Here is a 14,055-nt window from a genome sequence, read left to right on the forward strand (position 1 = left end):
CATACATATTCAAGAAAATACAGTTTTAAAGTGGCTGCTGCTGCCACAACCCCTGCCTTCATCTTAATTTTGGAGATTAGTGTAGTTTGTCTTGCATTTTGTAATTTTTTTGCTAGAAATCTGCCACACTTGCCCCTCTGAGAGTAATAGTTATGTTTTGTCAATAATAACTCTTTTTTGGTCCGTGTATTGAACAGTTGTTGCAGTGTTGATCTCTTGAAACCAGTTGTTTATACAGGTCTAATGACTTATTGTGTTTGTGTTGTTCTTCCAGGGTACTTATGGTTTCAGTTAGGTCGGTAATTTGGACGTATCTTTGTTTTTTATTTTTTGATGCCAGGGCAATGAAGTGGCCTCTGGCCACTGCCATGTGTGCCTCCCACATAGTGGTGGGGGAGACAGAGAAAGTTGTATTTTTAAGGAAGTAATGTTTCAGTGTATCTTCCTGGGAAGATTCCAGTGCCATATTTGGGTCTGTCGTGCTTGGAATGGAGTCCACATTATCGCAGAAAAATTTCGTTAGAGCCCTGGATTTTCCAGCTGGATGTTTGCTGGATGTTTGCCGGGTTGGCTCTGAGTGGATAGAGAGCACTTTGGGGTTGTGTCGCCCGATTATGTCGGATCTTGTGCAAGGTCTCTCAGAGCGCCGTTAGAGTGTGACCATTCAGTTTTCAACTTACATAGACAGAGAAATGACAGAAAACTAATACAATTAGAAATTCTAATTAACCTGTTTTTACCCAAATTAAAAATTTTATATTTAAATGTCCATGACAGTACCGTGTTCAAAAAACTGTTCTACAGTTTTGTTGTTCAGTTGTTTTTTTAAAGATTTATTTTCTGTTGACTTTGCAGGTGTCATTATATAATTCTTAATGTTAGTGACTCCACCTAGACTCTTATTGGAAATATATTAATTTCAGGTGGCAAATGATCATCTAATTCTTTGGCAGTGCAGTACTTAGTCCAGTTTAGCTACTGGAGGCTCTTAGCAGCTGTTTCTGGATCAAGACGTGGCTGCAACCAGCACTCAGTGAACCTCAAGTAAGTTGTAAAACTGCTTGGAAATTATTTGACTATATACCCTGCTAGGGCACCAGGACACACTGGGCACTATAACCGCTATAGCAGACTGTATTTGTTTTGTGCTTTAAAGGGACACTATAGTCACCTCAACAACTTTGACTTAACGAAGCAGTTTTGGTGTATAGAACATGCCCCTGCAGCCTCACTGATCAATCATCTGCCATTTAGGAGTTAAATCCCTTTGTTTATGAACCCTAGTCACACCTCCCTGCATGTGACTTGCACAGCCTTCCATAAACACTTCCTGTAAAGAGAGCCCTATTTAGGCTTTCTTTATTGCAACTTCTGCTTAATTGAGATTTTCTTATCCCCTGCTATGTTAATAGCTTGCTAGACCCTGCAAGAGCCTCCTGTTCAATTTAGAGATTGAGATACAATTATTTAAGGTAAATTACATCTGTTTGAAAGTGAAACCAGTTTTTTTTTTTTTTTTTCATGCAGGCTCTGTCAATCATAGCCAGGGGAGGTGTGGCTAGGGCTGCATAAACAGAAACAACGTGATTTAACTCCTAAATGACAGTGAATAGAGCAGTGAAATTGCAGGGGAATGATCTATACACTAAAACAGCTTTATTTAGCTAAAGTAATTTAGGTGACTAAAGTGTTCCTTTAAGTGTTCCTTCATTATTTCAGTATATTATCTCAATAATTAAAATATACAACAACAGCAAATAATAATGAAATACTTTACTTTATTAGCAAGGTTTGTCAATGGTGCATTCCTTGCAACTCCTTAGTCAGAAATTTGATATAGTAATACATAGACTGTACACTGAGAACTGTAAAGCTCTTAAAAAAGAAAGCCTGAATTGTTCCATCCAGAAACAAGCACGCATTAAAAATATAGTTATCCACAATCATCTGTGGTCATTCATCATTGCATTTTATACAGTGCTAATTATAGGTAAGCATTCAGGCTTTAATTGGAGCCCTACATAGATCCCAGTGTCACTTAGGGCATATAATAATTACATCTCAAATTTAAAAACATTGTCCTACAAATTTTACAGTAACAAATCAGAAAAGCATTTGCAAGCGAAAGCCAGATAACAGATGAAGGAATTGTTCTTTGAATTTAAGGAAAGTAGGTAGCGAGTTGCTAATTTTTACGTTCAAATGGCCCAAGAGAGACAGTTATTTGATCATGGACTTGTTCAGCAGCTCTTTTACGTCTAGCAAGGCAGCCCTGATAGCAACGGGAGTTGTAATTATACCGCTGACACACGGTCAGTTTGCACTGAAGATACACACTGGAATAGTTTTGAAGGAATCCAAATGCTCTAAATCCAAAACGAGCCTGGTATGGGTATGGAGAAGAATATGTAGAATATGTAGGGTCTCTTACACATCTGAAAAAAAGAATGTTAAAGTTAAACAAAAATATTCAAAAATACATTTGAATACATTTCTATGTTAAATTCAACTTTTGCAAAACTACATAAGATATTTTAAAAACTTGTAAAAAAAATAGTAAAATAAGTAAAGTAGGTAATGACACACTACAGTAATCATTTCCACTAGAAGTCAACTTACTGGAAGAGACTTATAGCAGGTGGCTACATTGACTTACAATGAAAATAGTAAGAAAACAAAAAATAGGGATCAGCATATGTATGTTCTCTAAAGAGCAATGGCACTTGTTTTGTGACATGCAAAGAAAGGACAGGAAATCTCAGAGAAAAAAATATGATGTTTTCAGTAAATAGAGCATACTAGAAAAGGATTTAAACCTCTTCTTTATTTAGCATGAATACATGAATATCACTGTACATGCAGTAAAGCACGGCGGAATTTGAGGGTGCTATATAAATAACATAATAATAATAATTATGTGTACAACATGTGAACATAACTGCATGACAGAACTCTACAGATGCAAAACAACTCTTACAACTTTCCCATACACTGTTTTATTTTAGTCTACCCCTAGATGGAGACAACATACCATCATAAGCAGCTGCAATAAATACAGAAAACATAGAAGTTAATCACTCATCCTGCTAGCCAATGTGATAATATCCAGTAGAGATGAGAAGAAAATATTACAACTAAACTGTACAGTACAGCTGTCTAAATCCATATCCACATTTCAGTTGAAAATAAGTGCACAACTGTGATTAAGCAATGGCAAGAGGTAACTATAAGAAACACAAAAACTGAATGCCACCCCCCCCCCCCACCTCCACAATACAAGTTAATGAGTGAATTAGACTTTACATTTGTGTTGCAGGTATACCATATATTTGATTTTAACTATAGTCTGTTGGTGTTGAATTAGTTAATTATTTTGTATATGTCCAATTTGGTGCATAAATTATTGCATTTTACAATTTTGGACTTGAAAAATACTGTGTGCGGTGGGAACTTTACAGAGAGGAGCATGCAGCCTGAAATATCTTGGCATGTTATCTAGCCTGACATTAATTAGTAGTAGTAAGGGAAATAACAAGCTTGTTTTCAAAACCATAATATGTCCTTTAAAATTAAATTGTTCTCTATATTGGTAATGGTTCTAATAGTTAGAGGACACTATGCCTTTCTTAGCATTCAGTTGATTATAAAGAGAAAGTCACCTAATAAAGAAAATGTTTCATATGGAAGCTGGATTTCATTTTTATGTTTCTTTTTTTTTCAAATGAATTCCATGGTAAAGGTCATTTGTGGAATTTATCAAAACCATAGAATACAAATATGTAAAATTACTTTGCAATAAAATTAGTACATTTGAGAATATATTACCCATTGCGTATTATGTCATAGGTTCGGGTTACAAAATCAGATGAGCTGGGTGAAGCAACACAGGTATCCACAAACAAGATTAGATCAGGGTCGGAGCTTTGCAAAGTTGCCTGGAGATACAAGTTCTGATCGAGCTGGACATAGTATGGATATTGGTACACAGGACTGGTGAAACTTGGATTGTAGTAGAATGCGAGGCCAGCATTATAAAGGCCATACCGAGTCAGGTTTTGTTGTATTACATCATTAGCGTGGTACATGATTTCTACCATGCTATTCTGGTACATCTGACATTGCAGGTTTAAGCTCAGTTTTTTGCTTCTTTCAATTATTTCATTAGCGTGGTAACTATTTATAGTATTAGAGTAACTGATGGTGTCTCTTTCTCCCTGTTGAACAAAAGATAGAATTAGACTATAGTTGCATTACAATAAACCTTTAGGAACCACATGCCATCCACATAAGCCAAAAAAATAGACCTTGGGCAATCACAAGCCCAACAGTAATAAATACCAGTAATGTCCAGGCACTCCAATAGCTTCGGGCATATTTATTAGAACCAAGGGAACACTGCAACATTTCAACTCAGAATTAGGTCTTTGTCAAGCTTCTGTGTGTATGGAGGTGTTGGCTTGTAGGGTTATGTAAAATGGCGGGCATGTGTGTGACACAAGCTGTTTGTGGAGTTGTGTATGAGTGTGGCTGTGATATTATGCACGTGTATGTGAACAGTTATTAGTATTTGTGTTTGTATGTGTGTATGTGGCCTGCCTGTTGCGTTTTGTGTGTGTGTGGACTGTCTAAGTTTGTGTGTGTTCTGTGTGTATGTTGGTGGCTTATAGTATTTGTGTGTGTATTTGATGGGGCACTCTATGGTGTTGTGTCATAATAATACACAACATCACACAGACTAAAAATAACTTTTCTGGCACACTCTCAGAATTAAGCTAAACGACTCTGCAGTCAGGGAATTTACCAACTGAGCTACCTCACCAGCTGTGTATATGGAGTATTTGTGGTATTGTGTTGCTTTTGGGTTGCTTGTAGTATTTGGTGTGAGGTAGGGGCTGTCTTTTGTCTTTGGTAAAAAAAAGAAAAAGGTGCCCAGCAGACCCCATCTCCCCCCTCCTGTAGTCAGTGCTCTATTTCTGTAGTGAGCCCAGCATGCATTGCGTGCCACGGAGCGTTGTCATGGCAACCTTAGAAGCTGGGCTACTCACACTTGTCTCTTGTTTTGTGTCACCAATAAGGGAGCTGTTGTCTTTACTCCTTTTTATTGACTTTCAATAAAGATTTGTAACTTTAATAACATTATCCCACTCTCTTCCCACTTCTGGATCCTATCCAATGTTGGTATTGGCCAGTTTAGGGTTGTTTATTTTTTTTTTTTTTTTTTTTCCACTGCTCCTGCCCTCTACTTGCATTAGTTACAACTTTTCTGGGTGGTCTGGCATTGTGACCTTGCTCAGGATAATTGTCTTCTCTTCTTTGAAACATGGTGATATCCACTCTGTTTGTTTCAGATACATTGTTAATTTGAAAGATATCAATCCGATTGAAACAAAGACAGATATATTACACTGAAAAACACTGAACACAGCTCTTAAGCATTTCACATATTAATATTACTACATATTTAAAATTGAAATTCATGCTGTTCATATTGAGATTGTGACTGGCTGTCAGAAAAAAGTTAGACATCTTTTACATGCTACTATGCCTAGCAGAAATGTAATTTACCTGTCTCAGGGTGCCACATTGGTTGTAGTATATGTAAAAAGTCAACCAGCTGCCATAAGTCTGCGGGCGACACTGAGGGTCATTTAAGAAAATGTCACTTGGTGAAAAGCCTAAAGACTGAAGATACCAAACAGAAATCCGGGCTTCCATGTAATTTGTTGTACATGTAAGAGTCACTGGTCAGAAAAAACAGAATATGCAGAAATGTTGTTAATTGTTTTTAAGGTACTATTTTTGTTTTGGTGAAACATTAATAATTCGAACATGTTTTTTTTTTATAGAAGTGTCAAAAAACACATTTTAATTACACAATTGTAGCTGAATGGAACAATAGGTGGTAGTAATTTAATATCCATGATACAGCTTTACATACAATTAGTAACATCTTAAAGGGACACTATAGTCACCTGAACAACTTCAGCTTAATGAGGTTGTTCAGGTGAGAACTATAGCTCCCTGCAGCCTTTCTCATGTAAACACTGTATTTTCATTTTTACATTGAAAGCTAGGAACACCTTCAGTTGCAGTCACTCAGAATGAACCAGAGGGACTTCCGAGTTGATTGAGGCATAATATGCCTCCATCCACTCAGATCTGCTGTGCACGAGCATCCTGTGATTCAGTATCTCCTCCCACTGAACTTTCCTCATAGAGATTCATTGATTCAATTAATTTCTATGAGGAGATGCTGATTGGCCAGGGCTGTGTTTGAATCATGCTGGCTCTGCCCCTGATCTGCCTCCTTGTCAGTCTCAGCCAATCCTATGGGGAAGCACTGTGATTGGATCGGGCTATCCATGTCAGCAGACTGCTTGTTTTTCCTGAGCCTAACAGCATGCAGATTTCTGGCTTGAATACAGTAAGATTTTTACTATATTTATGGAGGCATGAGGGGCCCAGGGGGGCTAGATGGTAGTGTTAACACTATAGGGTCAGGAATACATGTAGTTGCACTGGTGATTATAGTGTCCCTTTAATGACTGCATCCTCCATGCTGTTTACAATAATATTCTTTTTAGTGCCATTCTCTTCAGAAGCAAATTAACCAGTTCTGGTACACACCAAATTGACAATGATCTCAACACAAAACTATCCATTCAGTGCCAGCATTCTACCAATGTTTAATAAAAGAGGTTTTACTCTATTTCAAGTCAATTAAGTATAAACTAAATGAATAATGCAGCATGTTTGGTCTTCTTAGATTTAAATATATGGTTTTGTATGGTATATCGGATTTTACAGTAACATGTCTTGCCCTGATTAACATTTCTGCATAGATAAGATGTCCTTAACAAAGATTTGTGACTGTAAAACTTTTACCCATCTACTTGAACTTACTCTGGTATACAAGACTTCCTCTTATCCCTGCTGTTTCTTGGAACCAGATTCGCTGTTCTTTATTCCTTCTATTATACTTTTTTAGACTCCTTAATGGCACATTTAATGCATTCTCCACCTTCCCCAGTGTCTGATATCCTATTGTACTAAACGTTTTATTTCAGGACTGCTTCAGTAGCCAGGATGGTCTTCCCCAGTAGTGACTATTTTCTGATTGCCATTGATTTACCTTCCTGTGGGGTTTCCTCCTTGCCACTTCTCTTTGAATCTGTGATCTTTGTCCCTGTGCAGAAGCATAACTAGAAACCACAGGGCCCTGGTGCAAAAATTGCCCTGGAGGGCCCCATGCATCTCCCCAGTGCCCCTCTATTTGTATAATAGAACACATACAAATACATACAAGGACACACATGCTAATACACAGACACACAGAATGACACATTCAGATACACAGAATGACACTTCTACAGATACAAACGCTGACACACATACAGATACACAGACCCACACTGACACCAGGGCGGTGCAAGGATTTCTGCTGCCCTAGATCCATTTTGCCGCCCCCTTGTGTCACTCAATCACTGACAGACAGACACACTCACTAACAGACACACACTCACTGGCACACATACACTCACTCACTGACATACACACACACACAGACACTCACTGACAGACACACAAAGACATTCACGGACAGACATACACCCACTCACTCACCGACACACACACACACACACACACTCACTGACATACACTCATTCACTGACAGACATACACACTCACTGGCAGACATACACTCACTGACAGACACACACACAGACACTCACTGACATACATACATACATGCACTCACTGACAGACACACATACACACACACACTCACTGACACACACATAGGCAGACACTCACTGACAGACACACACAGACAGACACTCACTGACAGACACACACACACACTCACTGACAGTTAAACACTCAAACACTCACCTCCCTGGGGTCCAGTGTGGGGCAGCTCCTCACTCCTCCCACCCGCTGTTTAGTATACCGGGGCCAGAATGACGTCATATTCCGACTCCCGGCATCACAGAGGGCGCTTGAGGGAGGAGTGAGAGGCTGCAAGAACAGGCCTTCTCCTTTCCCCTCTCCTCCGGATGGTCACTGGCATTTGTTAGCAGAGCAGGCACCTGCTCTTAAGGTAAGCAGGTGCCTGTTTTGCCTTACCTAGCACAGCCTTAGGTGGCCAGATCGCCACCTCTGGGCCTCCCTGTAACAGGGCTCCTCTCGGTGCCCCCACCTTCGGTCACCTTGAGGATCGGCCCAGCGCTGGAGGCGGCTTAAGAGCCACTCACCCAGCACTGCAGCCCAGACAGGGACAAGCAGCCCACCAGTAAACATCCTAACAGTCACGTAACAGTTGCGCCGGCCCTTACTGACACACAGACACCTATACAGACAGATACACACACAGACACACATACAAACAGATACACAGACATACATGCAGATACATGTACACATAGAGACATACAGATACACATGCAGATACATAAACACATACAGACAGGGCCGTCTTTAACGAGGGGCTAACGGGGCAGCTGCCCTGGGCCAGTTGCTCCTGGGGGCCCCAGAGCAGCTGCCCCGTGGGCCCCCACGATTTGAGCAGCCCCCATGAACCGAACGGTGTGGCTGCACAGAGCTTCACCGGCCTGCACACTAAGGAGGCCCCCCGGGTGGCCCATGCACTAAGGGCCACCCGGTGAGCATGTGTCAGCAGGGGCCTGGTCGGGCGCTGTGACGCTTTAACAGCACGACCAGGCCCCTTCCTGTTCGGCAGCCGGCACTCACTTCCTCCCACCGGAGAGCAGAGCCACGTGGGAGGAGGAAGGCAGGGAGAAGGGGAGTTCCAGAGGAGAACTCCCAACTGCCTCAGCCTGCCACTGGACCCCAGGAAAACCACCCTCCAGAAAAAGGTAATAAACTGGAGGGTGGCTAAATGTAGCATGTGTGTCAGTATATCTGTGTGTGTTTGTGTGTGTGTCTCTGTCTCATTAGAGATATCTTTGCCAGAAGCTCAAGGAAGCAAGGTGAAAGGTCAGTGTAGGACCCGCCTAAGAGGCTCTGCCTTGACGTTGGCAGGCGGGCATTCCCTCCAATGGTCATTGGAGTAACTAAATTACCTCCATTTGTTTAAATATACATAGGGATTTAGGAGAGAGTGCAGGTAACTTTTTCTTTGGTTTTTAGTGTATGTCAGTATGTCTGTGTTTTGTATGTCTGTGTGTGTGTATGTCAGCATGTCTGTGTGTGTGTATGTCAGTATATCTGTGTGTGTATGTGAGTATGTCTGTGTATGTCAGTATGTCTGTGTGTGTGTGTGTGTGTGTGTGTATGTCAGTATGTCTGTGTGTGTGTATGTGTGTGTGTCAATATGCCTGTGTTTGTCAATATGTATGTGTGTGTGTCAGTATGTCTCTGTGTATGTATGTCAGTATGTCTCTGTGTATGTATGTCAGTATGTCTGTGTGTGTATGTCAGTATGTCTGTCAGTATGTCTGTCTGTGTGTATGTCAGTATGCCTGTGTGTGTGTGTGTCAGTGTGCCTGTGTGTGTGTATGTCAGTATGCCTGTGCCTGTCAGCATGTCATTGTGTGTGTCCATACATCTCCCAGCACTCTGACGTCATCACAGGGTGCCCGGTCATGCTCTTAAAGTACTGCAGTGCTAATCAGGCCCCAGGAAATTCATTGCCATCGGGTGGCCCCAAGAGCATGGGCCACCCGATGGGCTCCTTCAATGCAGCCTGGGGCCACACCACAATACCTGAAGAGATGGGCCCGGCAGCAGCTGCGACCTCTGCGACCACGTTAGTTCTGCCACTGTCCCTGTGTACTTAAATGGGTATCTCCCTTCTCAGTATTCCCTGGTAGGCCTTTCATCCTCACCTTTTTTAGAAAGATTCTTGTGTGATGAACCACTGACCTTCCTGTCCTTAATCTCTTCTCTTATTTCCTCTTTTCTCCCAACTCCCCACTCCCCACTATATCTCTTATACACACTTTAGCATTTCACACTTATACACACTCTCATGCCAATCCAACACACAGACAGTCCCCATCACTCACATGAGTACACTGCTTAAAAAAAAAAAAAAGTTAAATGTATTTACATTAGTACTTAGTGCAAAAAGCAATTCAACTGTGTATAAATCAAACACACTTAAAGGTGTTGGGTCTTTTTCTTACATATTGCTGCATATTTCATTTAGAAACGTTACAGTATTTAATATCAATGTGTATCTGAATTTGTGGGACTTAGACTTCATTATCTTACATTTTTTAATCACCATGCAGAAAACTCCACCATCGTAGTACTAGATTCTATTATATGATATGAGCTTGTCTCATCTACAACAATTTAGACTCTAGTTTGAAATTGTTTGAATCCTTACTTTTCATTTTAAATTTAGGCTTTATACATTCTATGAAATTGTTCACTTACCATTCTGATTATTCTGAGTAACAAAAACATAGCTGGAGTGAAATCCTCTGACAAAGTTATCATTACTTCCTCTGCTGAAGTAAACCACACTTAGACTGTTAGACGAGGATGTAAAATTTTGTCTATATGATCCACAGAATTTACCCAATAATGCAGAACCAAGAGGGGAGCCATCATACACTGCAACATATGCATTTGCACAAGAGTATGAGTTTTCCAATCTGTTAAAAAATGATGAAGATAATAGTAAGGAACAATCAAAAAGTAAATGTTAATGGGGAGCATAAAATGCAGATGGTGATATGTATTATAATAATACTTATAAGTGCGGCAGATCTGGTTCATATGATATTCTGAATGGCTCTTATCTGCCGTCACATTATATGATTTTATGTTTCTATATACCGTATATACTCGAGTATAAGCCGAGTTTTTCAGCACATTTTTTGTGCTGAAAAACCGGAACTCGGCTTATACTCGAGTCAATAGTCTGTATTATGGCAATTTGCATTGCCATAATACAGACTGAGGGAGAGGGGGCTGGCAGAGATCTTACTTACCCGTCCTGCAGCTCCTCTCAGCTCTCTCCTCCTCCGCGCCGTCCGTTCAGCACCTCGGTCAGCTCCCACTGTAAGTCTCGTGAGAGCCGCGGCTCTCGCGAGACTTACAGTGTGAGCTGACAGAAGAGCTGACCGGACGGCGCGGAGGAGGAGAGAGCTGACAGGAGCTGCAGGACAGGTAAGTTACAGCTCTGCCAGCCCCCTCTCCCCCCCCCCCCCCACTGAACTGCCAATGCTGGACCACCAGGGAAGGAGCCCCCCTCCCTGCCATGTATCAAGCAGGGAGGGGGGACGAAAATAAAAATAATAATTAAATAAAAAATAATAAGAAAAAAAAATATATTAAAATAATAATAAATAATAATAAATAAAATAATAAAATTGCCCACCCCCCCACCACTGCAACACACACACACACACTGCGCACACACACACACTGCACTCATACACATACACACACACTGCACACATACACACACACTGCACTCAAATACACACACACTGCACTCATATACACACGCACACACTGCACTCATATACACACACACACACTGCACTCATATACACACACACTGCACTCATATACACACACACACGCTGCACTCATATACACACACACACACGCTGCACTCATACACACGCTGCACTCATACACACGCTGCACTCATACACACGCTGCACTCATACTCACGCTGCACTCATACACACACGCTGCACTCATACACACACGCTGCACTCATACACACACACTGCATTCATTATACACACACTGCATTCATTATACACACACTGTAAATAAATATTCAATTAATATTTTTTTTTAGGATCCAATTTTATTTAGAAATTTACCAGTAGCTGCTGCATTTCCCACCCTAGTCTTATACTCGAGTCAATAAGTTTTCCTAGTTTTTTGGGGTAAAATTAGGGGCCTCGGCTTATATTCGGGTCGGCTTATACTCGAGTATATACGGTAAATATACGCTATTTGTTTCTATGAATCCTGTGCAACAGTTTTCTATCTTGATTAGCTGTGTATTAGTGTTTTTAGTCATATATATATATTCATATTTTACTTACGCAAAATCATCAAAGCTGATCTGGATAACTTGATTAGACCCTGCTTGTATATGCCAGGTACATTCTGCAGGGTTGCGAGAATATGGGTAGGAAGGACTCTCAATTATTCCCCAAGGATTAGTCAGGATTCCACCACAGTTGACTGCAAATGGAAGCCAATAAGATACATGTAAATTTATGGAATAACAATAACTTCTAACTAAAAATAAGATAAAAACTCAAGCAAGCAAGATTTCTTTCATTTATAATCTATACAAAAAATACAGATATTGAAAACAATGTTGCCACTCACACAACTAGTTGGGCATTCAAAGGAATAACTTAATGCTATACAAATTTAGAGGCAAGAAAAAAAGCAAATTTATTATTCTCATAAACATCTATATATCGAGCAACAATAATATCCACTAACACCACTAAAATTACTCATGTGTTTAAATGTGACCATTACAATATTGCAGTAGTTATAGTTATGTTAGTGAAGATCCTTATTGCTCCTCATATAGATGTTTTAGTATAAATAATTTACTTTGAAAAAAGCTTTTTTGGGGCTCTCCATATTTGTTTACAATATGTTTTTTTCAGTTATCAGACTGTATTGCTGCATTATATTTTTTAGTAATTTTATGGATCTTTGGGTGAATTATTAATTGTGGTCCAATGTAGAGTTACATGACATCTTGTTTTTTTTTTTTCCTTGGATGGATAAATGGCAAATTAAAAATAAAGACAAGCCTCAATGATTAGATATTTACCTGGTGTGCTGTTGTTTCTTTGTGATGATGTGTATACAGCCTGGAAGCCATTTCCTTGTACACTGGAATCACTACGGAAGACTATTCCCATGATATTGGAGTTGGAAATGTATGTATGATTTGCAGATGTGCAAATTTTGTCCAGTTGGGGTGAACTCAATGGTAGGCCATCATATATTGTCACTGAGTCATATACACAATTGTTTGCATACTCTAAACTATTAAAATAGATAAAACCAAAGGGTTAACCATTGATAGAGTAAATCGTGAGAATTAACTTAAGTAAAAACTCAGTTAAGTAAAAACATCCTGTTGATGTTAACTGATTATTGTTTGGACAAAATAGTTTTTTGAATATTAGTATGAATACTTTTCATTGTTCTGGTTTATACATTCATTATGCCAAATGTGTGAAAATATAAGACAATATGATATATATATATTAATTTTTTTTGTGCACGGGGCAACAAAAGCCGTATCTTGTTCTTGATACATTTACCATACATGTAGAGATATTATTCTTATTATTATTTTATCATTTATATAGCGATATTCCGTAGCGCTGTACATTGGATACACAACATTCGGTTGTGGTGTGCTGAAACCGACGTATCGCTAGGCCCGTAAATAAAGTGGGACCACCAAGCACCAAAACATATCGGCCTGTATAGGCCTGTAAATAAAGTGGGCAAAAAGGATGCAAGTCAAAAAAATATATTCAATTAACAATCATCAACATTATTACAACATAGAGTCTTAAAATGCTAAGTGTTGGAATGCTTGTCTAATTTTCTTTTTTGGTTGAGGAATGTATCGGCAGTAGGCTGTTGATTCCCAGCATCCCAATGATTTAATAGTATGGGCAGGAATGTTCCTATTGAAAGGCTGCAGAAGCAGCACCTATCCTGAAGGAGTGTTTGGAATAGTGTATGGGGTTGAACCCTAGTCTCATTAATAGGATTCTAACATATAGCATGAACTGTCTCATAGTGAGAATGGTCCCATGTAAGGTAAGTAAAGGTTGACTCGGAGGTAATTGTAAGTGGCTTAGATTTTAATTTAATTTCTTTTCTGGGCATCATTTATTAAACGTGGGTTAATAAGGGATTTTTACCGTTTGACTGGTCTTGGTGTGTTGTAGAGAAAGTACATAGTAGTCTTCATTTTAATGATTTGTGATATTTTAAGGCATGAACCTAATTCAGAAGCGTTAATGGTGGTGAATTCCCTAGGTCTAAGGAACCCGTAAAAGCTAAGTA

The 14,055-nt window shown here is 39.7% G+C and overlaps 1 protein-coding gene across 1 annotated transcript in view; it reads right to left on the bottom strand.

Moving 5' to 3' along the window:
* Positions 1 to 1,758: 1,758 nt before the first annotated feature.
* The window catches only part of LOC134586282 (deleted in malignant brain tumors 1 protein-like), a 178,199-nt gene continuing 165,902 nt past the window's right edge, over positions 1,759 to 14,055 (bottom strand). Inside the window, exons 21-26 of the mRNA XM_063441769.1 lie at positions 12,797 to 13,014; positions 12,042 to 12,183; positions 10,405 to 10,625; positions 5,566 to 5,741; positions 3,826 to 4,214; positions 1,759 to 2,435 (exon numbers count right to left, since the gene is read on the bottom strand). Coding sequence (XP_063297839.1) covers positions 2,186 to 2,435; positions 3,826 to 4,214; positions 5,566 to 5,741; positions 10,405 to 10,625; positions 12,042 to 12,183; positions 12,797 to 13,014 — 1,396 coding nt within the window. The 3' untranslated portion in view covers positions 1,759 to 2,185. The remainder of the gene's footprint in view (positions 2,436 to 3,825; positions 4,215 to 5,565; positions 5,742 to 10,404; positions 10,626 to 12,041; positions 12,184 to 12,796; positions 13,015 to 14,055) is intronic.

Source organism: Pelobates fuscus, chromosome 2 (assembly GCF_036172605.1).
Source record: "Pelobates fuscus isolate aPelFus1 chromosome 2, aPelFus1.pri, whole genome shotgun sequence".
Classification (NCBI taxonomy): Eukaryota; Metazoa; Chordata; class Amphibia; order Anura; family Pelobatidae; genus Pelobates; species Pelobates fuscus.